The 25,050-nt window shown below is 48.9% G+C and overlaps 1 protein-coding gene across 1 annotated transcript in view; it reads left to right on the forward strand.

Annotated features, from left to right (window-relative positions):
• Positions 1-25,050, forward strand: part of Mtor (mechanistic target of rapamycin kinase) — a 114,124-nt gene that overhangs the window by 72,577 nt on the left and 16,497 nt on the right. Inside the window, exons 31-46 of the mRNA XM_052714953.1 lie at positions 4,280-4,380; positions 7,063-7,178; positions 8,294-8,371; positions 8,554-8,661; positions 12,970-13,095; positions 13,167-13,298; positions 16,952-17,067; positions 18,037-18,154; positions 20,213-20,461; positions 21,097-21,197; positions 21,665-21,761; positions 22,071-22,169; positions 22,444-22,566; positions 22,669-22,851; positions 23,553-23,687; positions 23,895-24,069. Coding sequence (XP_052570913.1) covers positions 4,280-4,380; positions 7,063-7,178; positions 8,294-8,371; positions 8,554-8,661; positions 12,970-13,095; positions 13,167-13,298; positions 16,952-17,067; positions 18,037-18,154; positions 20,213-20,461; positions 21,097-21,197; positions 21,665-21,761; positions 22,071-22,169; positions 22,444-22,566; positions 22,669-22,851; positions 23,553-23,687; positions 23,895-24,069 — 2,057 coding nt within the window. The remainder of the gene's footprint in view (positions 1-4,279; positions 4,381-7,062; positions 7,179-8,293; positions 8,372-8,553; positions 8,662-12,969; positions 13,096-13,166; positions 13,299-16,951; positions 17,068-18,036; positions 18,155-20,212; positions 20,462-21,096; positions 21,198-21,664; positions 21,762-22,070; positions 22,170-22,443; positions 22,567-22,668; positions 22,852-23,552; positions 23,688-23,894; positions 24,070-25,050) is intronic.

Raw genomic sequence — 25,050 nt, forward strand, 5'->3', positions numbered from 1 at the left:
TTAAGATTGATTTATTTATTATGTATACAGTGTTTTGTCTACATGTATACTGAAGTATCCAGAAGAGGGCACCAGATCTCATTACAGATGGTTGTGAGCCACCATGTGGTTGCTGGGAATTGAACTCAGGACCTTTGGAAGAGCAAGCAGTGCTTTTAACCTCTGAGCCATCTCTCCAGCCCCATAAGTGAACATCTATATCCATTCCTCAGTGAAAGGAAGAAGCATATTCTACCAAATCTGCTTCATTAGTTTATACAACTAAAGGTGTTTTAAGTCCAACAAGTATCTAAAACTACACTGCCTGGTTCGGTAGCCACTAGCCGCACCTGGCTAGTTTAAAACTGAGTAAGATTGAAAGGCAGTTCCACGGTCACGCTGGCCACACATCAGTGCTCAGAAGCCTTTGTGACTCCTTCGTCAGGCAGTGCCTACAGAGCTTTCCATCCTCGTGGCAAGCTCTGCTAGACAGCTCTGATCTGGAGGAAGAAGGGGTGTTCAGAATGACCCATGTTATCTCAAAATAGGGTTTTGTTTTTCCTACTTTCTGCTCTGCTGTCCTGCAGCCATATCTTAGGAGAAAGATAAAACAGCTGTAAATATTTCTAAATTTAGATCTGATCAGTTCCGAAATGCTTTAGTGTTTCCCCATGGCCTTTGAGTGGCCTACTGCACTGTGGCTTTAACCCACTTACTCAGCGTTTCTCGGTGGACGCTGTCTCCAGTCTCTCTTCAAAGCCCACTCTCATTCCCTTGTTCCTGCTGCTGCCATCCTTCCCTTTCCTTTTCTCTTTAGAACCACTGCTCCTTTCCCTTGCACGCTTCGTGGCCTTTCCTTTCTCTTGCCCTCCCTTTGCAATTAGAGCTGACACTTTCCCTGACTGAACCAAGTAGGGACAGCTTGGATACCTTGGAAAATCAGAGATGTGGTTTTTGTCCGCCCCTTAAATAACAGGCTCACAGCCTGAGGTCTCTCGAGAGCAAGTGACATGGGCCTCTCTTTGCCACAGTTCCCACTCCCATACACCTCCAGTCTCTTGGGTTCTTTCCAGTTTTATAATTACCTACAAAGTCTAAGGGGCTAGTATGCTGACCTAGGGCTTTAAGAATGTGGAAGTCTAAGAGAGACCTTAAAAGAGATGGAGGAAGCAGGATTCCTTCCTGGTCATTTGCAGCTTTCTGATAAGGCTGATCAATTCTGTTTAGAGTGCAATTCTGTTTAGAGTGCAATTTCTGAATTTCTTTCAGCGTGAGCATATATTCTGAACCTGCCCGAGGCAGGCATTCACTGAAGGCACCACCAGAAACAATGGGGAATCAGCAGTGAGCAGCATACAAATGTCCCCTCTCCATGCTCATTTGACTCCTGGGTGCTAACCAGAGATGGAACCCCAGCACTGTGGCACCCGGGACACACGCATCTCCTCATACTCCCCACACAGCCTCCGAGTCTCTTGAGCACAGAGTCAGTGGGGTTGAAAGCACAGGCCAAGCAGTGGAAGTCCTCCAAGTGAAAGGGCTTGCTCAGCTTCCTGCCGCAGCACTACGCAGGAGGCCAGAGGGGTAGCCTTTTCTCCTCGGGTGGCTGACACAGCCCAGCAGCTGCCCCAAGGACTGTATTTGTTTCTGTCTCCCTCTCTCAATTGCAGTGACTTCTACACTCCTCTCTGGGCCAGTTGCCTGTAAGCTGGGTGGTCCCTGCCTGTCTCCTGCAGCCGCAGTGTTCCACGGGACAGCCTCAGCACTGCTCTGCTGCTTTCTGCCTTGGGGGAACTATCGGGGAGAACCCTTGAGCTAGCTTCCTTCTTGCCTCGAGTTGAAAAGGAAACCCCGTAGCCCCTGGCACAAAAACAGTGATCCTCACAGCAGTAGAGGGAGGCTGACTCTGCCATGGCCATAAGCCATTGTAAAGTTCGTGGCATGTAAGCATGAGAACCTGAGTTGGAATCTCTAGCACCCATGTAAACAGCTGAGCTGGGGAAGCAGAGAGGCAGATCCCTGGAGCTCACTGGCCAGCCAGACTAGCCAGTAAGTGAGCTCCAGGGTCAGTAAGACCCTGTGTATATATACACACACACACTTATGTATATATATATATCTTTCTCTCAGATACACATATCATAGACACAAATTAGAATTCTCATTGGAGTGAATATAGTCAAAGCATTTAAATTCAAAAAAATTGTCTTTATGAAGCCCAAAACAGTACAACAAATATACAGCGATAAAAATTGAATGATTTTTGGGGCTGGAGAGATGGCTCAGCAGTTAAGAGCACTGGCTGCTCTTCAAGAGGTCCTGATTTCAATTCCCAGCAACTACATGGTGGCTCACAACCATCTATAATGAGATCTGGTGCCTTCTTCTGGCCTGCAGGCATACCTAATAAATAAATGTATCTTTTAAAGATTTTTAATACTTTTTAAAAATTGGAATTCTAGCTGGGCAGTGGTGGCGCACGCTTTTAAGCCCAGCACTCAGGAGGCAGAGGCAGGTGGATCTCTGTTGAGTTCAAGGCCAGTCTTGTCTATAAGCTGAATATAAGAGAATTCCAGGGCTGGAGAGATGGCTCAGAGGTTAAGAGCACTGACTGCTCTTCCAAAGGTCCTGAGTTCAATTCCCAGCAACCACATGGTGATTCACAACCATCTGTAATGAGATCTGGTGCCCTCTTCTGACCTGCAGATATACATGCAGGCAGAACACTGTATACATAATAAATAAATCTTATTAAAAAAAGAGAGAGAGAGAGAGAATTCCAGGACACACTCCAAACCTACACAGAGAAACCCTGTCTCGAAACACCAAAAAAAAAAAAGTTGAAATTCAGGCCTGGTAGGATATTTGCAGATAATGGAGCTTTCTTTCTCACCTTCGGAGACAGCCCAATAAAAATGCACCAGTCAATTTCTATGCTTTGACCCATGCAAATAAATAGATATCGAAGTTCTTATTTGTTTGTTTGTTTAAAATAAGGAAGTTGACTCTGCTTCCAGTACTGAGCTAACACTTTGCAGTGTGCCTCTCTGAAAGGAAAGACGAAAGAGAATTCTAGCTGTATCTTGACGCTCCTGCGAACTCGGGCTCACCTTCACCCTTGCACAGAGCAGAAGCAGAGTGTGGAGGCAACAGTTTTGTCTTGTCTCTCTTGCTCGCTTGCTCTCTCTCTGTAAGCTGGGATTGGAGCCCAGGACCTTATAGTCTTGCCAGCAATTTACCACCAAGCCACAACTCCGGGCCCTAAGAGGGCACATTAACTGGCAATAGGAAGTTCCTCTTCTTGTCAGGCATGGTGACTCACACCTGAGATAATTGAGATGCTAGCGCAAGAGATTTGCCTCAAGTTTGAGGCCATCCTGGGCTACATAGTGGGTTGTAGGTCAGCTCGAGCTACAAAGGAGACTGTCTCAACAAAATGGAAATCCCTATTCTGGTGTGGCTCTGCTCTTTTTGAATATTGGAGCTTTTTTATTCATTTAAATTGTATTTACTTGTATGAGTGTTTTCTCTGGGTGTATGTATGTGCACCACATCTGTGCCTTGTGCCCACAAAGCTCAGAAGGCGGCACTGGATCCCCTGGAACTAGAGTTACAGACATTTGTGAGCCTCCATGTTGGTGCTGGGAACCAAGCTTGGGTTCTCTGGAAAAGCAGCCAGTGCTCTTACCCATTGAGCCATCCCTTCAGCCCCCTGTTGGCAGTTGAGCACTATTCATATCTCAGTGACTAGCTGGTTATAATGTGTGTGCCAGTAATCCCAGCACTTGAGAGAAGGATCATCCTTGGCTACATAGTGAATTTGAGGCCAGCCTGGGCTACATAAAACTCTGTGTCAAAAATATACAGATAAGGGGCTGGAGAGAGAGCTCAACTGTCTTCCAGGGAGCCGGAGTTCAGATTGCAGCACCCACATCAAGCGGCCTTTCCTGTAGCTTTGCCCTCAGAATGAATGTCCAGATGTGTCTCTTCTTTGTAGACCTGCCATTTAAAAAAAAAGACCCCAGATCGCACTGAGAGGACAAAAGTCACTCAGCATCTATGAAGGCACCAGTTGTTCATGGTATTTTACACCATACAGAGTTAGACACAGCATTCTGCTTGATAAATCTACACTTGAAAAATGGGCGCTAGACCCTAGAAACCACAAACAACCTGTTTCCAGGTTCCAAGTTCCAGGCAGGCCCATCATACACTTCCTGTGGAGCCCTAGCTAACCCAAAGGAGGTTAATGGGTTGTTGGGAAGTTTTCCTAACCTGCCTGCTTGTTTCTTTCCTCCAGGGGGCAGCTTCATCAGCAGTGCTGTGAAAAGTGGACTCTGGTTAATGATGAGACCCAGGCTAAGATGGCCCGGATGGCTGCTGCAGCAGCGTGGGGTTTAGGTGAGGCTTTCCCACGGGAACCCAGCCAAGCTGGAGACTCCATCACAAAATGAGCTGCAGTGATGCAAGGGGTAACAGTCTGGAATGTAAAGACCATCTGTGCCTGTGTTCTTATGTCCTCCGTCTGTCCATTTCACTGTGATTTCGACAAACTCCTTAGACGTGAGTAACAGTGGATCTTTGTGGGAGAGCCAAGGAAGACAGTGAGGGAATCGGAATCTCATCTGAAATTGAGATGTGCGTAAGATAATACCCCTTCCAGTTCAAGGACTCAGACCCATGTGACTGTACTCATGTTAGATACCAGTAACATGTGCCAGGCTGTGACTTGTGCTTCTGACTGACCTGCTGTAAATCAGGGTTCCCACAGCTCCTCATAAGCGCAGTATGCTAGGACACCTCCAAGAACTAGGGGGGACACGTCACTTGTGTTTGTTGTAAAGAATACAGATAAGCAGGTACACAGGGGTTCCTTATAGCAATATGGGGTGGGAGTGGTCACTTACAAGAGCAGACATGACTCAAGGACTCAAAACTGAAAGCCCACCCCAGCTGGGTGACAGACAGCTCATGAAAGCTGAGTCTTAAAGCTCACTGCACAGCTTGCAGGTACTAAACAGGTTGGAGAGTGTCTCTTCCAGACCGCTCAGCTGGTCTGAGTGTCAGCGCTGACTGCCTGGAGAGAGGGGCTAGTGCATATGATCAGTTTCAGGAACTTCCTGGAGCTTTTGAGTTTGTTTACTTCGTGAGGTTCAGAGCTCCAGCAGGATGGAACATCCCCCCCCCCTTCAGAGCTTACCTCAGATGGAGTCTTTTATCTCAGAGGAAATTACTGTGGCGCGGCAGCCTGTGGGTGTGTTGCAGCCCTTGTGTCTTATTCAAAAACAGTCTTGCCCCACAGGAAACCCAGGATTTTAGGAGCTCTGTGACAGGAAACAGGGATAACTGAATAGATTTCTTTATATCGTGGTGGAATTTGACTTTGTTTTAAACAGAGTGCTAGTTTATTTGTCTATGTTACAAGTAATATGTAAAAGTAGTTACATTCCCAGGCTGACATTTGGGTCTTTGCTGTAAAAGTAGTTACATTCCCAGGCTGACATTTGGGTCTTTGCCTTCGCCTTTCCCTCTGTGTGCGCTGCAGGCCTTTTTACCTCAGGATCGGTCTGTTGTTAGAGCGCCCCCTCCCCTCCCTGTGCCTCAGATGGGAGGGAAGGGGAAGGTAGTTGTCTTTCTCTTATATAGGTCTTTCTCCAGGTGTGTATCACTGAATAGTGCAGTGCTGTCCCACGTACCACTGCCTTCTCCAACAATCACAAACATTTTAACCATTTTGTTTTGTCTGTTCTCACCCCCGACACTCAGTAACCTCTCTGCTATTCCCAGAGTATTATAAAGATTATTTTTTAGATAGAGTTTCACTATGTGGCCCTGGCTGTCCTGGAACTCACCACCTGCTTCTGCCTCCCCAGTGTTGAAATTAAAGGTGTGTATCACCATGCCCAGTCCAGATATGTAGATTTTTTGATACTAAGCCCAAGCTAAGGTGTGGCAATTCTTTGTTTGTTTGTTTTATTTTTAATTATGTTTATGTGTTTGTAGCTATAGGCATGTGAATGCAGGTGCGAACAGAGATCCAAGGCTCACATCCTCCTGGAACTGGAGTTATAGGTGGTTGTGAGACACCCAGTGTAGGTTCTGGGAACCAAACTCTGGTTCTCTGCAAGAGCAGTATAAACCCTTAACCCCTGAGCTGTCCTTCTAGCCCCCAGCTTGGCGTTTCTTGATGGGACGAGAGAGGCTAGACAGGATGTGGCCTGTGCAGAGCTCTTCCTGTGAGTCCTGCCCCAGTCACAGCTCTCCTGAGCTTTGCTGTCGGAAGCTCTGGGCTGTGTCCAGAACATCTTTAAAAACAAATTGCTTCCTGAGGAGTCATCTTTTGCTGTCTGCTTTTGCCCAGAGGCGTTAGTAATGGATGAACCAATAGTTGGGAGTGGAATGCTAGAAAAGGCCTTGTAAAAACAACAGCCCTGCAGTTTGCACCTAATGAGGCCGATATCTTTTCTGCAGATGTGTTGGCAGGCTTGACATTTGATGCCTTCTCAGCCCACCAGGGGAAGTACATACCTCTTCCCTGGTGTAGCCATTTCCCCATTCTAACATAACACAGAGGTCACTGCACAGCCGCTGCCTCCCCGCTGAGGCTGGGATACTGCCACAGTTTGTCACAGGCAAACAATTTGTCAAAGCCTGTCCTCTAATTGTATGATGACCATTTCCAATTGTTTAGAGGACAATGTAATTTGCCAGTATTCCATTGAGCTGTGAGGTGCTCACTCGTAAGGAAGAATGTGATTTTACCTGGAGAAGCTGGAGGAAGTCCTGGTTAATAAGGGGCAGCACTAAGCCCGTCTGATGTGCTGACTTTGCACTTAGGCCCTGTTCTTGTCTTTTATGATGCTGCCTAAGGCATCAGCAGAGTCCCTTGCTTAGAAGACAGACGTGGTTTTGTTAAAGTCAACCCCACAATGGATTGCAGGGCTCAACAGGTACATTAGGCTCACGTCCCGTTAACTTGTGTGTACATCAAGCTAAATGAAAGTATCAGTGACAAGACCCAGGGCTGCCTCTCACTCAGCCAGCTGGCCACCCTGATGCTTTCTTGTGTGTTTGTGTTCCTAGGTCAGTGGGACAGCATGGAGGAGTACACCTGTATGATCCCTCGGGACACCCATGACGGAGCGTTTTACAGAGCCGTGCTGGCATTACATCAGGACCTCTTTTCCTTGGCCCAGCAGGTCAGCGAGTGTGTGTTCAGTCCTCCTAGCAAAGGAGATGTTTCTGTGTGTGACTTCCTGGTTCCTGAGCTCCTGTCTGTGTTAGTACGCTGTTGATTGAACTGTAGCCGTGTTCAAGTCTCTGAGCTCCATGAATGGCCTTGATGGTGGAAGGTCTGAACATAGTGTTCACTGTGCACAGAACATTAGCGTGTAGGCTGAGGTTTCGTAGTGTTCCTGGAGCAAGGGACAATTCGTGGATTGTAGCTGCTTTGGCAGTAGTTCTTTTGGTCATTGTTGACCCTCTTAAACACCTTGCCTAAGTTCTCTTTCTGCTGAGAGGGGCTTTAAGTTTCTCCAGAGGCAGATCGGGAGAGCCAGTGATCCCCACTATGCTGGAGAAATCGGTTTTCTGGCCATCCAGGGAGCACACACTGTTCTAACTTGTAGAGTGCATAATGAAGTGGTTGCATCCACCTTGTCAGACACCAGACTGTCTTGGACAAGCTGCTCAGTAAGTGATTAGAACATTTCGGAGATGCCAACATAGTAATTATCCTTAAACATTTGGGGGCGGGGAGCTCCACAAGAGGGGTTTTAATTGATAGTACAGGGAAGGTTCAGAATGGTATCCTGTGGTAGCCCTACACTGAAGGATGTCAGCCCTGGGTCTTCTGGGTCAGTAACCAAGGTACCCATTTCCATGGAGGGCATTGCAGAGACACTCCTTTGTGAGGCTAGGAGCAGCTTGGAAAACAGAGTTGATGCCCACCTGGGAGCCACTGACATGTCCGGTCTATTTTCACAACATGCCCATCAAGGAAAGTGAGAAGAAGGCAGGTCCCCACATCCCCTTGCCGTGCAGGAGTGCAGTGATTCTGTCCCATAGCACATGTTCCCTCCTCCTCGCCCCCAAGCTTGTCAGTGCTACCTGAGCTTCTGCTTGTGGATGCTGTGTGCTGCTCTCTTTGATGAGACACTGGGCGGTGTCCTTCTCTAGCCATCCAGATTAAGAAGAATCTCTGCCCTACTGTGGTGAGTGTTTTGCTTCATCACTGGAGTTGAAGTGAGGCAGGTAACTTCTGTGAAGCCCCAAGTGCAGAGTCTGGTCTGGAGCGTCCTTGTTTCTCTCCTAGTGTATTGACAAGGCCAGGGACCTGCTGGATGCTGAGCTGACTGCCATGGCAGGAGAGAGCTACAGCCGAGCCTATGGGGTGAGTGTTGAGTAGTCTGCACACTGTCAGCATCTATGGCTTTAATGAGAGGGCTGGAGAGGACACAGCAGGGTGCTGAGAACTTGCTGTTTCCGGGGTTACCAGAAGGAGTGGTTTGGGTTCCCTCAGCTTGGGGGTTCTCTGGGTAGTAATTAGGGTGGAATGTGATCTGCTCCCATCAGGCCATGGTTTCTTGCCACATGCTGTCTGAGCTGGAGGAGGTTATCCAGTACAAACTTGTCCCTGAGCGGCGGGAGATCATCCGCCAGATCTGGTGGGAGAGACTGCAGGTAAGCCGGAGACAGCCCCAGTTCCCACCTCAGCCTGCCCAGGGCCTCATGAGCACTTGCACCCCCACCACCTTTTCTGTTCTCCTCTACCACCTCTTCGAAGCAGAACCTTCGAAAGCTTGTCACCTCAGCTGTGGCTGTGAGAGAATGACCTCTTGAGCAGCCTCCTTTGGGACTTTTCTAGAAATGGAAGAAAGTGTGTTTAAGCAAGTGACACTTAGGATCACCATGTGGAAATTGTAAAATCAGAGTCATTGGTTCTCAGTGCTCCAGTTGAGGCCTCCACACAGTGGATATACACCCAGGTTCTGAATCTCTCCTGGCTCCCAAATGACTCAACTGAGAAGCAGCCCTCTAAGTGTACTTACTGGCCACCAGCATCCGACCCTCTCAGCGGAGTTACTGGGTCTTCTGAGACAGAAACCCCTGCTTGTGGCAACTGCTTAGTCAGACTCATCCCAGCACTTCCGTTCAGGCCTCAGAGAGACTTTCCCAAGGTTTCCACCAACATTTCAGGGTGGCATTCTGATCATGGCAGCATGAGGAAGGAGCCATCACCACCTCTACGAGGGTCTCAAGTGCCCCTGAAGAAGCAGCCTGTCCCCCTAGTCCTTGAGAAGTTGGAGGGAAAGATCAGCAAAGAACAAACAGGCTAGGAGTGTGGTTCAGAGATAGAGCACTTTCCTGACATTCCCAGGCCCTGAGTTCCATCTCCTGTACCACACACACACCTGAGGACACACTGCTAAAAAACCACACACACAGCTGCTCAGAAACCACACATGAATGCACACACACTGCTCAGAAACCACACACACACCTGAGCACACAGTGCTCAGAAACCACACATGGGTACACATACACTGCTTGGAAACCACACACCCACCTGTGCAAACACTGCTCAGAAACCACACACCCACCTGTGCACACACTGCTCAGAAACCACACACACACCTAGCACACACTGCTCAGAAACCACACACCCACCTGAGCACACACTGCTCAGAAACCACACACACACCTGAGCACACACTGCTCGGAAACCACACACACACCTCTGAGCACATGCTGTTCAGAAACCACAGGTGTGCACAAATGCTCAGAAACCACACGTAAGTGCTCATACACTGCTCTAGAAACCACATATAAGTGCTCATACACTGCTCAGAAACCACACATAAGTGCTCATACACTGCTCAGAAACCACACGTATGGACACACTGCTCTGAAAGCCACTGGCCTCCCTGATGTCACAATCACTCCCTTGGATTTTAAGCTATTTCTTCTTGGTTACATCCACACCTAATTCCCACTTCCCTCTCCAGCCCAGTCAAGGTTTATGCCTCCAGGCTTTTTAGTAGGCTGTGACAAACTCTTAGACTCCAGGCTGCATTCCTGTCTAGGAAGCTCAGGGCACATTCCACTGGACAGGAAAGAGCGCTGGGCACAGTCATTGTGGCTCTGAAGTGAGCACATACAGTTCTTCTACATGTTTTATTAGTAATTATAAAATGCCCAGTGAATGTTTTGATGGAAAGTTGTCTCCTGGGCACTAGAAAGAATTCCACAAGGGAAAGACTTCCCACTTGGCTTGTACACACCCTGGTGTTTTAAGTGCCTGTAGTGGGGTGTGGAACTTCCAAATCAGGGAGCTGATGACCTTCAGACATTGTGACATGGGGAACTTAGAAATATAGAGTTGAAAGGGGTATGATGGAATGAGATGGAAGGGAAGGCTCATGCTGGCTTCACTGAATTCAGGGCACTGCCGTCGCCTTCCTGAGCCCTGTCTTCAGACAGCAAGATGCTCTTCAGCCTTCAGGGACCAAATGCCTGCTGCCTGTGGGAGGAGCTAGCCGGTGGTGAGAAGTAATCAAAACAGTCACTCGGTGTACTTTTTCCTAACTTTCCAAATCATTGTTGTCAACCTCGTGGGCTGGGAAGCGCTTACCTAAAGCTGGAAATAGAGTTGCCCTGCTGGAAACTTGGCTCTGGAAGATGGCATGCAATCAAAACACTCAGTGACCTGCCAGGGCTGGAAAGCTGCCATGTTTGTGGTCAAGTCATTTCAGATCCTTAAATCCACTGTTTGCCACGAGGCAGTTGAAGAGGTCAGCCTTAGCTCCATGTCTTTTTGCCTCGGATTCCCAGGTCAGGCCCATTGTGCACCTTTCTGCTATTCCATACAGAAGCCAGAGATCACTGTCACTGGGTTTTGGGTTTGTGAAATTCACACATAAGGTGGAGAACTCAGGAACACATTTCCCTCCTGAGTGTGACTTTTTGTCAGCCAGGCTGGGAAAGTTCACTTAACGCCTAGCACTCATTTGATAGAAAAATCCGTGTAGGCTGGGATGATGACTCGGTGATAAAAGTGCTTGCTGCCAAGCCTGGTGTCCTGAGTTTGAGTCCCTGGGACCTACATGGTAGAGGGAGAAAACAGCTGACTCCCTCCAGCCGTCCTCTGTCTTCCACGCATACACGCCATAGTGAGCACATATAATGCACTAAGGTGGAAAAAAAGATCAGCTTAACCCCTGTGATAATGATAATTATAAAGAATTCACATGGAAGTAAGCTAATCAGCTCCTTCTTTACTTTTGTTTCTTTTGGTTTGGGGGGAGGGACATTGATTTGTTTATTTTGTGAATATGAGTATTTTCTCTGCATGTATGTCCATGCACCATGTATGTGCTAGTTCCTGTGGAGGCCAGAAGAGGGTGTCAGATCTCCTGGAACTGGAATTATAGATAGTTGTGAGCTGCCCTGTGGGTGCTGGGAACTGAGCCTAGGGCCTCTAAAGAGCAACCCGTGTTTTAACCACTAAACCATCTTTCCAGCCCGTTTTATTTTTGAGATGGGGTCTTTACCATGTAGCTCTAGCTAGCCTGAAACTTGCTCTATAGACTAGTCTCAAACTGACAGAGATCTCCTGTCTCTGCCTCCCAAGTCCTGGAGTTAGAGGCATGTGCCACCAAGGCCGTAGCTACTTCCTTTTCTATATGTATATTTTTTCTTTATCTATATTTTTTTTGGACATAATAAAAATGAGAAGAGAATCTAAGATAGCCAATGAAATTCCACCAAGAAACTCACCTATATAGAGGTGCAGGCCCAAGCTTTACTAACTTGAAAAATAGATGGCCAACCAGCTAAGAACACTGGCTACTCTTCTAGAGGAGGCAGGTTCAGTTCTAAGCACCCATGTGGCAGCTCACAACTGTCTGTAACTCAGTTTTAGGGGATCCAATGTCCCCTTCTGTGTGGCACACTTGTGGTACACAGAAATTACACATGCAGACACAACAGCCATACACATAGAATAAAATTTTAAAAAGAACAAGTGAGCCCAGCATCTAGGAGGTAGACAGGCAGATCTTTGTGAGTTCCAGGCCAGCCTGGTCTACATAGTGAGTTCCTGGACAGCCAGGGCTACATAGTAAGACCCTGTCTCAAAAACAAAGGGACAAGTGAAACAGAACACTGACTTTGAATTCAGTACTCAGGAGCTCTGGATAATTTAGTTGGTAAACAGTCGTGAAGACTGGAGTTTCGTGATCCCGGGCACCCATGTAAAAGCTAGGTGTGGTAGCATGCACCTGTAATCCCAGCACTGGGGAGACAGAAATGGGAGCATCCAGGGTTTGTAGCCAGCCAGTCTAGCTGAATCAGTGAGCTCAAAGTTCAGAGAGAGACTCTGTATTAGAGGGTAAGATGTAAGAAGCAGTTGAGGAGTTTACCACACACACACACACACACACACACACTCTCTCTCTCTCTCTCTCTCTCTCTCTCTCTCTCTCTCTCTCTCTCTCTCTCTCTCTTTCTCCCTACCCCCCCCAACCATTGGAGACAGCAACATAACTTAAATAAAAGCACTTTCTGTCATGTCTGCCTGCCTGAATTCAGCATGGTAGATTAGATAACGGCTCCCACAAACTGTCCTCTGACCTCTGCATGCATGTTGTAGCTTATGCATGCCTATGTACTTACAAACAAATCAAAAAATTATTTATTTACAACCCACAAAAAAATGTAAATAATTTAATTTACCCTTTACCACAGTCCTTTGAAATTGATACTATTTTCATTCTGATCCACAAGAAGGTCAGAAAGGTTAAGTAACTTTCCCAGAGTCACAGAGTAATGGACAGCACCAGGACTCGGCTCCAGGCACCACACCCTCCTGCTCCTCCGGTTGTTGACAAGCCCCTGGGGGGTTCATTCACAGTGAGCAGACATGGCTGTTGCTGCAGGCTTCCAGGTGGAACAGAGGACGGGTCTAACCCTCACTTCTGAACACTGCAGGGCTGCCAGCGTATTGTGGAGGACTGGCAGAAGATCCTCATGGTCCGCTCCCTTGTGGTCAACCCTCACGAGGACATGAGGACCTGGCTCAAGTACGCAAGCCTGTGTGGCAAGAGCGGCCGACTGGTGAGTAACCCACCACTACAGGGGTGGTGCCCTGCCCGGTTCTCTGTGTAACTTGCCCTCTTGTTTTTAAGGCTCTTGCTCATAAAACCTTAGTGTTGCTCTTGGGAGTTGATCCATCTCGGCAACTTGACCATCCTCTGCCAACAGTTCACCCTCAAGTGACCTATGCCTACATGAAAAACATGTGGAAAAGTGCCCGCAAGGTATGTCCCCTCCCCACCCAACAGAGGCCATCTGATGTGTTTCCTGCCAGGAGTCGGTGTCCTTACCATACCTACAGTATTGGGGCCTTCTTCTGCTTTCACAGCGTGAGTCACAGCAGGGTAGAGACACATGGACCTTTGGTCAAACCGATGCTTGTAGTCACAGTTGTCGTGGTTAGGAGCTGCAGAGTGCTGCCCCGAGAGAAAAGGCTGACCATTTGGCACTAAAGTCTTTATTCATGAAATGACAGGCTAGAGCTTTTCTAAGACCAGCTGGGTCTCTCTCTCAGACTTCTGGTCTCCTTTCCTGTCATCGGTTTAGACTCAATGCATCAGCACGCAGGGAGAAATGCTGCAGCCAGGGGGAATTCGCTGAAGCCAGTGTAGAATTCCTCCTGTTTACAGACAAGGCCTTGGGAAACCTACGAGCTCCTGGTTTTTCTTTGGAAGCCGTCTCTGAAGGATGGTGGCAATTTACAAAACACAGGCTTCAGAGACAAAATCGTTCTTGGGCCCCCTGTCATCCTTCCCAAAAGGAGAGCACTCAGCCTTCTCCCCACTGCAGTCCTGCAGTGCTCCCTAAGGGAGAGCACTCAGCCTTCTCCCCCGACTACAGTCCTGAAGTGCTCCCTAAGGGAGAGCACTCAGCCTTCTCCCCCGACTACAGTCCTGAAGTGCTCCCTAAGGGAGAGCACTCAGCCTTCTCCCCCACTACAGTCCTGAAGTGCTCCCTAAGGGAGAGCACTCAGCCTTCTCCCCCGACTACAGTCCTGAAGTGCTCCCTAAGGGAGAGCACTCAGCCTTCTCCCCCGACCACAGTCCTGCAGTGCTCCCTAAGGTGGTTGACTTGGGTGACACTACCCGGAATGAAGTCAGTAGCCAGGTGCCTGCTCTTGAACTGGGCTTTGCCTCCCCACTAATGGTCTGCCCTCCCAGTGTGCAGTTTGGGGGTTCTGTTTGTCTTTCCTGTTTTGTGTTTCAGTCTCTGAGCCTCCTTGGCCAGAGCAGTTCTGAGTCAGAGCCTAACCTCTGCAGGCAAGTGAGGAAAACGGAAGGTTCTGGGTCTAAAGTCTCCGGCTCCCTCTGTGTGCCCTTTGAGTGCTTGTCTTCCTGAAGGAGCAGAAACCTTTAGATACGTTAACCAAGGAGTGACTTAGTTCAGGGTAACAACCACATCCCAGACGATCCAGTGTATGGACTTTTCTAAGTCACACAAATTCTGGGGAGATTCACGATGTAGAAACCTATCTGAAGGAAGAGAGCTAGTGATGTCACAGAATCACAGTTGAGGGTCCACCCAAGGCGAGCGCCTTAGTGTGCTGCTGAGCTGTCACTGTGGAGCCATCCTTCCTGCCCTGCCACCAAGCTCATACCTCTCTGACTTTCCAAAGACAAAGCAGGGACTTGCAGGCCCTGCCCTGCAGGAAGGCATCGGATAGGTGTATGCCTGTGTTCCTAGCTAAGACGTACAGCAGGATCTAGAGACAGGCCGATCCTGCTGTGAGAATTCATTCCTGCCCTAAACCACCCCAGTGTGGGACTGTAGAGCTAGAGCACTGTACCTGGCCCCAGCTCTGTGGCCCTGCGAGACCGGCCTCTTCCTCTCATGGACTGCCACTTCATTTCCCGAGGAGAAGAAGTTACTTTTCCCCTCTTTGTTTCTAAAATAACAGAAATGTTAAGTAGAATGTTTTCTATTCCTTGCCCTGGAGAGAGTAGAAAGGTGGTGGATTCACTCACGCTCCATAAACTTACATGTAGCTTTCCACCCACATTGATACCCAGCAACACTGTCCTGGCAGTTAGGTTTTCTTCAGCCCCTTGTTAAGGCCACCACAAAGAATTTAAGCTGTCACAAGGCTGTGGTGGCACACACCTTTAATCCCAGCTTGCAGGCATACAGATCTCTGTGAGTTCGAGGTCAGCCTGGTCTACAGAGTGAGTTCCAGGACAGCCAAGGCTGCACAGAGAAACCTGTATTTGAAAAAAAAAAAGGTTTAAACTGTCTGGATTGCCTGTGACAAATAGCATGAGGCCTCTGAACACCTGGCACCAAAGCTCCCGGTATAGTTCCCGCCTGCTTGGCAAACACTTGAGGACACTGAGTTAGCAGTCCCCTTTCAGAGGTAAGTCTGGTCAGTGTAGCCATCCTAGAAGGAAAACTAGAGCTATGTGGCAGATGCTAACCTTGGTCAAGGCCAGTAGGGAGCAGTGAGCTGTGAGGGCAGATGCCTGCAGCAAACAGGAGTATAGCTCATTTAGGGGTGTCAGTGTGTCTCCCCATTCATTATATCTCATTCTTGTCAGCGTGTCTCATTCATGGCTCACCTGTCTGCTGGCAAACTGTCACGTCATTCAGGCTCTGGCTTAAAGGAGCTCTCTCGTGCTCTCTCTCTCTCTCTCTCTCTCTCTCTCTCTCTCTCTCTCTGTCTCTCTTTCTCTCTGTTTTTGTGTTTGTTTTTACTTTGTATTAACTAAATTTGTTCTTAAATAATTTCATACATGTATACAATGTATGATGACCCAGCTCACCCCAATTTACCCCCTCCTCCTCACAGATGTCTCTCGTTCATTTTTCTATTTGTTTTGTGACCCACTGAGTTTAGCTAGGGCAATGTACAACTATGTGTTTAGAGCTGTCCAGTTTATGATACATACAGGCTCAACAGTGGGTGCCCAAAAGGAGGCAGTGATCCCCCTGCAGAATCTGTTAATAGCCAATAGTTCAAAGCTAAATGATGGGGCCCAGTGAGCCCCTCCTCTTTCCGCAACTCATTGTTGATGGGGCCAGTCGTGTGGACCCAGTGTAGATAGCCACAGTTGTTGTGAGGTGCTTATCAGAATGTTTATATCGAATCTAAAGGATGGCATTTCACAGCCCTTCACCCTGTGTTCTTGCCTTTCCATACTGCCTTATTCTTCCTCCACAGTGTGCACTGAGCCTTAGGGGGAGAGGTGTAATACCTCATTTAGGGAGCCCAGAACCATCACTCACTTTCAGCATCTTGGGAAGCTAGGAGCCTCTGCATTCGCTTGCACTCAGCCTCAGCAGAGCTTCTCTGATCAAGACTGAGAGCAACTTTTGTCTGTGGCTGTCAGCACAGATACTTAGACGGCAGTTTGATTGTTATGTCCGTTTTGCTCAGGGGACAGGGACAAATGCCATATGTTTTTGTTTTTATGTGACAGTCTCACTGTGTACTACAATAGACTGGCCTTCTAGCTGATCTTTAAATCTGTACTTTTGTGGTAGTGAAGTCTTCAACTGCCGTAGTGTTTTACATACCTTCAAAATTTTACTAGCTAGAAACAGTTCCCATCAACCTAATTTCCCTTGGGGCAGCACTCTGTTAGTAAAGTAAGCTCTTGTTTTAGATTGCTTCATCTGAATTGTTACCTGGGTTGGTCAGACATGTAGGTTTCCCAGGACTTATTAAAGTGATAATTAGAGTTGGCAGGGGAAAGCTAAAATGTGAGTAAATTATGAACGTTCTGGAATAACCCAGCTCTCTCCAGGCAGAATGCCCTGTTCTCTGTCCAGTGGGGTCCTCACCCTGTACCTCAGGGTACTCTTTTTGGAAAGTGCTGGCTTAGGTCCCCTGACAGGTTGGGCAACATGCCAAGTGGCTCTCTGTGCCTTTGTCCTGCTACAGATCGATGCCTTCCAGCACATGCAGCATTTTGTCCAGACCATGCAGCAACAGGCCCAGCACGCCATTGCCACTGAGGACCAGCAGCACAAGCAGGAGCTGCATAAGCTCATGGCCAGGTAAGCCCTGCCTGCCATCCAGCGCTTCTGCAAGGGCACACTCATGGCACCTGGAGTAGCTGCTGCTGACCTCCCTCAATTTTCTGCAGAGGATCCCAGGCAGCCATCGGCTCATCTGCTGCAGTCTCTGCCCTTACTTCCCAGAGCACTCATGTGCTAGCCTCCAGCTGCCGTCCAGCTGTGGGATTCAGTGCCTTCCACACACATTTGCTAATTTTGCATTTATATATTTGTGTGTGTGTGTTTATGTATGTGTGTGTGTGGTTTGTGTGTACTCTCGAGTCACAGCATGCATGTGGAGATCAGAGGACATCTTGCAGAGTCAGTTCTCTCCTCCTCCCACCATATGAGTTCCAAAGATTGAACTCAGGTCATCAGAGTTGGTGGCAAATGTCTTACCCACTGAGCCGTCTCACTGACTCAGGTCAGGCTTCTTGTTTTAAAATGGTACCTACATTGCTGATTTGTGCATAGCCCTGACCCCAGGTAGGTTAGTCTCTGTGCCTCTTACTACAAGAGCACTATTTCCTAGGGTGATGAGAGGTGTAGCAGCCCAGCACCAAGCACAGAGAGCAGTGCCTAGAGTAGAGTGTCAATCAGCAGGTGCTAGCATTAGCATCGTTGCTGTCTGGAAAGGAGGGGAGGAGGAGGAAAAATCAATGAGAAAAAACGTAGGCAACTGCTGTCCTCCACAAAGCTTGGTTATAGAGTCACGCAGGTACACCTGTACCAGTACCTGATTCATGCTGTCATTGGAAGACACAGATCCTGAAGAAAAGACACTTCACTTCTAAGATTTTTCTACAGAACCCCTTCCCCTTCCTTTCATGTGGTTGAACATTCATCGGTTGCCTCTTGAATGCAAGAGTAAATGTTCGAAATCTTTAGGGCACCCCTAGCAGTCTACTGCTCTCCTTCAGGGCCTTTGATGGGAGGGAACAGCATAGGGTCTTGCTTCTCTCTTTTCAGATGTTTCCTGAAACTTGGGGAGTGGCAGCTGAACCTTCAGGGCATCAATGAGAGCACCATCCCCAAGGTGCTGCAGTACTACAGTGCCGCCACCGAGCATGACCGCAGCTGGTACAAGGTGAGGACGGGCCAGCACTGGCTCCCGGCCCCTCAGTTGTCCACACGGAGAGCTCTGAATCCTGCACCCTATTTGAGTTCTTCCATGATCTCATGGTCACAGCCAGGCTCCTGAAATGCCTGAAGTCTGTCAGAGGCCCAAGGAGCCTGTGCTTTCCCTCGTGAATCCCAGAGCAGCAAAGGTGCTGATTGAGGCTTTGGTTTAAGAAACACTTCCAGTGATGCCCTTGTTCCGAGTGGCGCTGGGGCCGCAGCTGTCGCCTATCATCCTAGGACCATCTGGGCACATGGCTGCTCTCCAGAACTGTCTTCCCTTGGGTCATCTGTACCCCGAGCTTCTTTGTGACTTCTGTCCCTGACTCTTCCTCTGCTGGGAATTTAGACTTTCGTTTTTACTGGAAAGATCTAGAAAATATCCTGTTATATTACCAGAAACCTTTCTGAAAGACAAACAGTTATAAAATGTATGACAGAAGTGGCTAGCTGGTGCAGGGGAATTCCTGCCTGGCTAGCTGGTGCAGGTGGTGTTCCTGACTAGCTTGTTGGTGCCGGGGGTGTTCCTGACCGGGTGCAGGATTATTCCTGGAAGCCCATGTTTTTGGGGAGCACATACTCTTTTTCTCCCCCACCTTTCTGATGGCTTCTGGGTAATAGCTTAGTTTAGCAATATCATCAATTTCTTTCCAAACTGCATATTTACTAGTAACTTATAAATTATTCCCTCTGGGATCATAGTTGATCTGAAGACCATAGAAAGATTTATAATAAAAAGTATTTATCCTGCCGGACAGTGGTGGCACACACCTTTAATCCCAGCACTCGCACTCAGGAGGCAGAGGCAGGTGGATCTCTGTAAGTTCAAGGCCAGCCTGGGCTACAGAATGAGTTCCAGGAAAGATGCAGAGCTACACAGAGAAACCCTGTCTCGAAAAACCAAAAAAAAAAAATTAAAAATTTATCCTCTGCAGATGTTTTATGCTGATCTGAAAACTGCACTTTGGCTGGGGATATATATAGCTCAGTGATTGTTTCCCTACCTAGCATGCACAAAGCAGTGGGATCCATCCCCAGCAACATATACATGCGCACGCACGCACGCACGCACGCACGCATGCACGTACATACACAGAGTGCTGGTCTGTGATAGGAATAATGATCCCCCTCCCCAGATAGCTGCATGTCCAAATCTGGAAAAGTAATCAAATGAAGTTTTGCTTAGTGAGACCTTGTTCATCAGCTCACAAACCACCTGTAACTCTAGTTCCAGGGGATCTGGTGTCCTCTTCTGATTTTCACAGGTACCAGGCATGCATGTGCTGCATATACATATATGCAGGCAAAACATCTAGTAACATAAAATAAATCGGAAGAAGATGAGCTAAAACTCAGGAAGCCTCCCTTTCTCCCAGATGAAATCGACTGCCTTGGCCCATCACGTCCACTCCACTTGGCCAGCTCTCTCTCTCCTCTGGGCCCCAAGCTGCAGGCACACACGTGTTTCCTAGGGTTCTTCGCTATGCCCTCCAGGCACCTGTCTTTTTTCTCCTGCCAGGAAGACCCCCCCCCCATCATCTCTCTCCTCCCCTCCTTGCCTGACTTCTGTGTAAGGCTAAGTCTCCTTTCTTTATGGAGCTCTTCAGATCACTGGCGTTCCCATTGCCACCTCTTCCACCCCATCAGCCTGCAGAGTCTGTAGGCCGTAAGGTTTGTAAGCAAGCACCCCTTGCCTCAATGTCCCTTGAGGCAAGCAGTGTGCACTGGCCGCCTCAGTGTCCCTTGAGGCAAGCAGTGTGCACTGCCCCTCTTGCTGTGACACAGTGCTTACTGTTAAGCTTAGTTCCACTGGTGCTCAGGAGATGGTTGAGTCACATTGGTCACAGGCCGCTTCCTGAGTGTCTGTAGATGTAGCGTCTCATCCTACTGATCTCAAGGCCCCATCCTCAGAACAGACTCAGAGTGTCAAGCTCTGCCTCCTCGACACTAGCCTTACACTTCTCTGAGCCTTGCACTGGATCAGAGCGACCCTTGTCTGCCCTTGACTCTCGCCCTGTGCTCCTAGGCTTGGCATGCATGGGCAGTGATGAACTTTGAAGCTGTGCTGCACTACAAACATCAGAACCAAGCCCGGGACGAGAAGAAGAAACTGCGTCACGCCAGTGGAGCCAACATCACCAATGCCACCACTGCTGCCACCACAGCCGCCTCTGCCGCTGCTGCCACAAGCACAGAGGGTAGCAACAGTGAGAGCGAGGCTGAGAGCACCGAGAACAGCCCCACCCCCTCCCCTCTGCAGAAGAAGGTCACCGAGGTAACCTCCTCCTCACTCAGAACTGGCCAGAGCACAGCTCTGCACTGTCTATCTGAGATAGTCGGGAAGCTCCGAGAAGCCTGAGGCTTTCTCTGAGGCAGGATGGGCCGGACACACTGCCTGGCTGGCCTTACTGTGTAGCAGAGGCTGTGCTCCGTGAGTGCATGCATGTTGGGGAGCTGCTGTCAGCTGAAGAAAGGCTCCTTGCTTCCCACAGAGATGAGCTCATCCCCTCCATGCACTGCCCTTGTGTGTGGGTGGCTACTACAGCTGCAGGGCCATTCTGAGGACAGAGCCTTGGGGATCTGTCCTCTGCCCTGCGCTTTCCATCTACCTCCCCTGGGCCTGTCAGTCCAGAATGCAACAGAGCAGCCAGCAAGTACAAAGAACAGCATGTTCAGGGCCTCTGCTCCACTCCTACTGCCCTGCTCAGGAAGCCACATTATGCCAGGATATGATTATGAAAACAGTTGCCACTGTGGAATGCATTCTGTATGTCATTAGCCCCCAAGCATAAGTGTTCTCACACTCCTAACTACCCTCCGAGGCGGGCGCCATCAGTGTACAGCTGTGCCCGCTTTGCAGATGAGAGAGTTGAGACCAAGAGTGTCAGTAATACACTTGTGTTTCAACAGGATTTGTCCAAAACCCTCTTGTTGTACACTGTCCCAGCTGTCCAAGGCTTCTTCCGTTCTATCTCCTTGTCAAGAGGCAACAATCTCCAGGATACACTCAGGTACGGAGTAAGGGGAGGGTGTTGCTCTGAAAGGCCTTATCAGTGGCAGGACATAAAAGCCACCCATCTGGTGTCTTCGTATTCCCCATCTGGTCGGGACAGTCCCGGTCAGCATATGGGCCTTTGTTCTCCTGTCCTTTGAGACATGACAGCCGACCAGGCCTCACACATGAGGCTGAAACCGTGGAGATGAAGGAGAAGTGAGAAAGGGGAGGCTGCCTGCCGTTCATCCTGGGGCCTGACTGGTCTGACTCGCCAGCCTCACTGCAGCACCTCCTTCCACGTGTCCAGACCCTGCCCCGCTCATCTCTGCAGCTGAGCTTGTACCTCAGTGGCCCTGACAGACCTGGGGTGAAACCTTGGGCTGATCGTTAGCGATCCCTCACAAGCTCTGCCACCCGTCAGCCTTAAAGGTGAAAGGCAGACAAGCTAGGAAACCTAATTCTGACTCTCTCCTGTCTCCCCAGAGTCCTCACCTTGTGGTTTGATTATGGTCATTGGCCAGATGTCAATGAAGCCTTAGTGGAAGGGGTGAAGGCCATACAGATTGACACTTGGTTACAGGTGAGAACCCGGTGACAATGAGGATGGGTCACAACCTCTCCCGCTTGTCTCCTCTTGAAGTCCCCAGTGGTCACAGTAGCAAGGCAGCCTGTGCTGTAAGCTATAAAGAAGCACAGCTTGGTCCCACGGTCCAGGGAACTGAGACCTGCTAGATCAAAGCATATGCCTGAAATCCCAGCACATGGGAGATTGAGGCAAAAGGATCATGACAAGCCTAGGCTGCATGAGACCTTGTCTCCAAAACAAAAAAAAAATCAGTCTTCTTTCCTATGCCTCACATGCTGTGCATCGTGTCTTCCTGCATACCAGGTTATCCCTCAGCTCATTGCAAGAATTGACACGCCCAGACCCTTGGTGGGCCGGCTCATCCACCAGCTTCTCACCGACATTGGTCGGTACCACCCCCAGGTACGTGCCAACATTTTCTCATGAAACCCCTGATGGTTGGTTTGGTGGCTAACCTTTCCTAAAGCTGCTCAAGAGACAGTGTGGGACTGGGAGCTAATGCGTCACCCAGTGCTGGCAGTGTCCAGCGAGCAGGGGCCTTCCTCTCCCGGTGCAGTGGCCCCTTCCCTAATGTCCACCAGCTAATGCTCTCCTCACCACTTCTTTGCCATGCTCCTCAAAATACACCAGGTCTTGTACACGTTGTCCTTTGCAAGTATCCCTCTGCTTGCTTTAGGCCCTCATCTATCCGCTGACGGTGGCTTCTAAGTCTACCACAACAGCCCGTCACAACGCAGCCAACAAGATCCTGAAGAACATGTGTGAGCACAGTAACACCCTGGTCCAGCAAGCCATGATGGTGAGTGTGTCTGGAGCCTCTCTCCCTCAGCGTGGCACCACCCTCTCCTTCTCTCCCAAGGGTAGCTTACCTGTGGCCTTCCTTCTTTCTCCCTCTGATCAGGTGAGTGAAGAGCTGATCCGAGTAGCCATCCTCTGGCACGAGATGTGGCATGAGGGCCTGGAAGAGGCGTCGCGCCTGTACTTTGGGGAGAGGAATGTGAAAGGCATGTTCGAGGTGCTGGAGCCCCTGCATGCTATGATGGAGCGGGGCCCCCAGACTCTGAAGGAAACATCCTTTAATCAGGTACAGGGACGTTCTCCTCCCCTCACCAGACTGCTTCCCCTCTGACCTTCCTACTGCCCTTAAAAGTTGCACCCAGCAGAGGTCACAGCATAGAAAACCATAATCCCAACACTCTGTGCAAGAAGATTGCAAGTTGAAGGCCAGCCTAGACATAGAACTCATGCCCAGAAAAACAAAGCAAAACAAAAATCTAGTTGTTGCAATGACCATATTTTTTTAAAAAAAAATTACTGGCTTTTTTTTAAGCTTTATTTATTTATGTATATGAGTGTTTTGTCTGTATCTATGTACACTAGAAGAGGGCATCTGTTCCCATGGGTACAGTTGTAGATGTTGTGAGCCTCCATGTGGGTGCTGGAAATTGAACTCAAGACCTGGAAGAATAGCCAATGCACTGAGCTCTCTCTCTAGCCCTTTAAATTATTGTCATTTTCTTGACATGCTGGGGGGCGGGATCAAACCCAGGGTCTCGCACATGACGGGCAAGCACTGCCCCACCAAGCTGCTCCTTCAGCTGCTGAACTTTGAACTGGAATTCCTCCAGGGGTCATCTTATTTCCTCTGCTGCTAGGCCGTTCCCTCCTGGAACCTTCACACCTCCTCAGGCACCCTGGGGGTCTGTGTGGTCGGCTTGGGGATTGAGTCTCCTAGGGTCATGGCCACTTGGGTGACTTGAAACTGTGTCCTGCTTCCCCCCTCAGGCATATGGTCGAGATTTAATGGAGGCACAAGAGTGGTGCAGGAAGTACATGAAATCAGGCAATGTCAAGGACCTCACCCAAGCCTGGGACCTCTATTATCACGTGTTCAGACGGATCTCCAAGCAGTTACCCCAGGTAGGCTCTTGAGGCTCCCTCCTGGGTTGTCTGTCAGCAGAGTGCCTTGTGAGCTCCTGGGCTCGTCCTGTGCATCTGGCTTCACTTGTGCTGAAGACTTTAGGGCAAGCAATTCCTTGTTGCTATTTAATGAAAGGAAAATACTTAAATTGTGCTTCAGTTCCCCTTGCGAGGTAGAAGTCTAAATCCTTTCCTAACTATTCACAGCTCACATCCCTGGAGCTGCAGTATGTTTCCCCCAAACTTCTGATGTGCCGGGACCTTGAATTGGCTGTGCCAGGAACATATGACCCCAACCAGCCAATCATTCGCATTCAGTCCATTGCCCCATCTTTGCAAGTCATCACGTCAAAGCAGAGACCCCGGAAGTTGACCCTGATGGGTAAGGACCAAGCACACCTCCTCTGCCCTGCCTAAGTTCCCTTTCTTCTGAAATGATTGCCTGCCATTTCACCTGCTGCAGCCCCCATCTCTGTCAGGAGAGAGGGAGGACAGTGAATCTGTTGGTTTTTTGCTCTTTTAGGGGGCCCGCCACCCAGCTCCCAAAAAATCACACATGGAGGCTTATTCTTAATTAAAAATGCCTGGCCTTAGCTTGGCCTGTTTCTTGCCAGCTTTCCTTAACTTTAAATTATCCCATCTATCTTTTGCCTCTGGACTTTTCTCTTACTTCTGTAAATCTTACTCTTACTCCGCGGCTTGCTGTGTGGCTGGGTGACTGGCCCCTGGAATCCTCCTCCTTCTCTGGCTACTTCTCCTTTTCCTTTTCCTCCCAGATTTCTCCTTCTATATATTCCCTCTGCCTGCCAGCCCCGCCTGTCCTCTCTCCTGCCTTGCTATTGGCCGTTCAGTTCTTTCTATCAGACCATCAGGTGTTTCACACAGGCAGAGGAACACAGCTTCATGGAGTTAAGCAAATGCAACATAAACAAAAGTAACACCCCTTAAAATAATATTCCCCAACAAATCTCCTCCTGTTACGTCTTCTAAGACTCCTTGTTTGCCCAGCACCTTCCTTGTTGAAGTGAAGCAACAGTTTGTTTGTTTATTCATTCATTCATGGATTTTTTTTTTTTTTCAAGACAGGGTCTCACTATGTAGCCCTATGTGTCCTGAAACTCATGATGTAGACCAGGTTAGCCTCAAACACTCAAGATCTGCTTACCTCTGCCTCCAGAGTGCTGGGATTAAAGGCATTCACTACTATGCCTGGCTTCCTTTCTCACTCTTTCTTTTTTCTTTAGGTTTTTCAAGACAGGGTTTCTCTGTGTAGTTTTGGTGCCTATCCTGGATCTCTCTCTGTAGACCAAACTGGCCTTGAACTCACAGAGATCCTCCTGGCTCTGCTTTATATAGACCTATA

The sequence above is a fragment of the Peromyscus californicus genome, unplaced genomic scaffold (assembly GCF_007827085.1).
Source record: "Peromyscus californicus insignis strain IS unplaced genomic scaffold, ASM782708v3 Scaffold_5__1_contigs__length_169319896, whole genome shotgun sequence".
Lineage (NCBI taxonomy): Eukaryota > Metazoa > Chordata > Mammalia > Rodentia > Cricetidae > Peromyscus > Peromyscus californicus.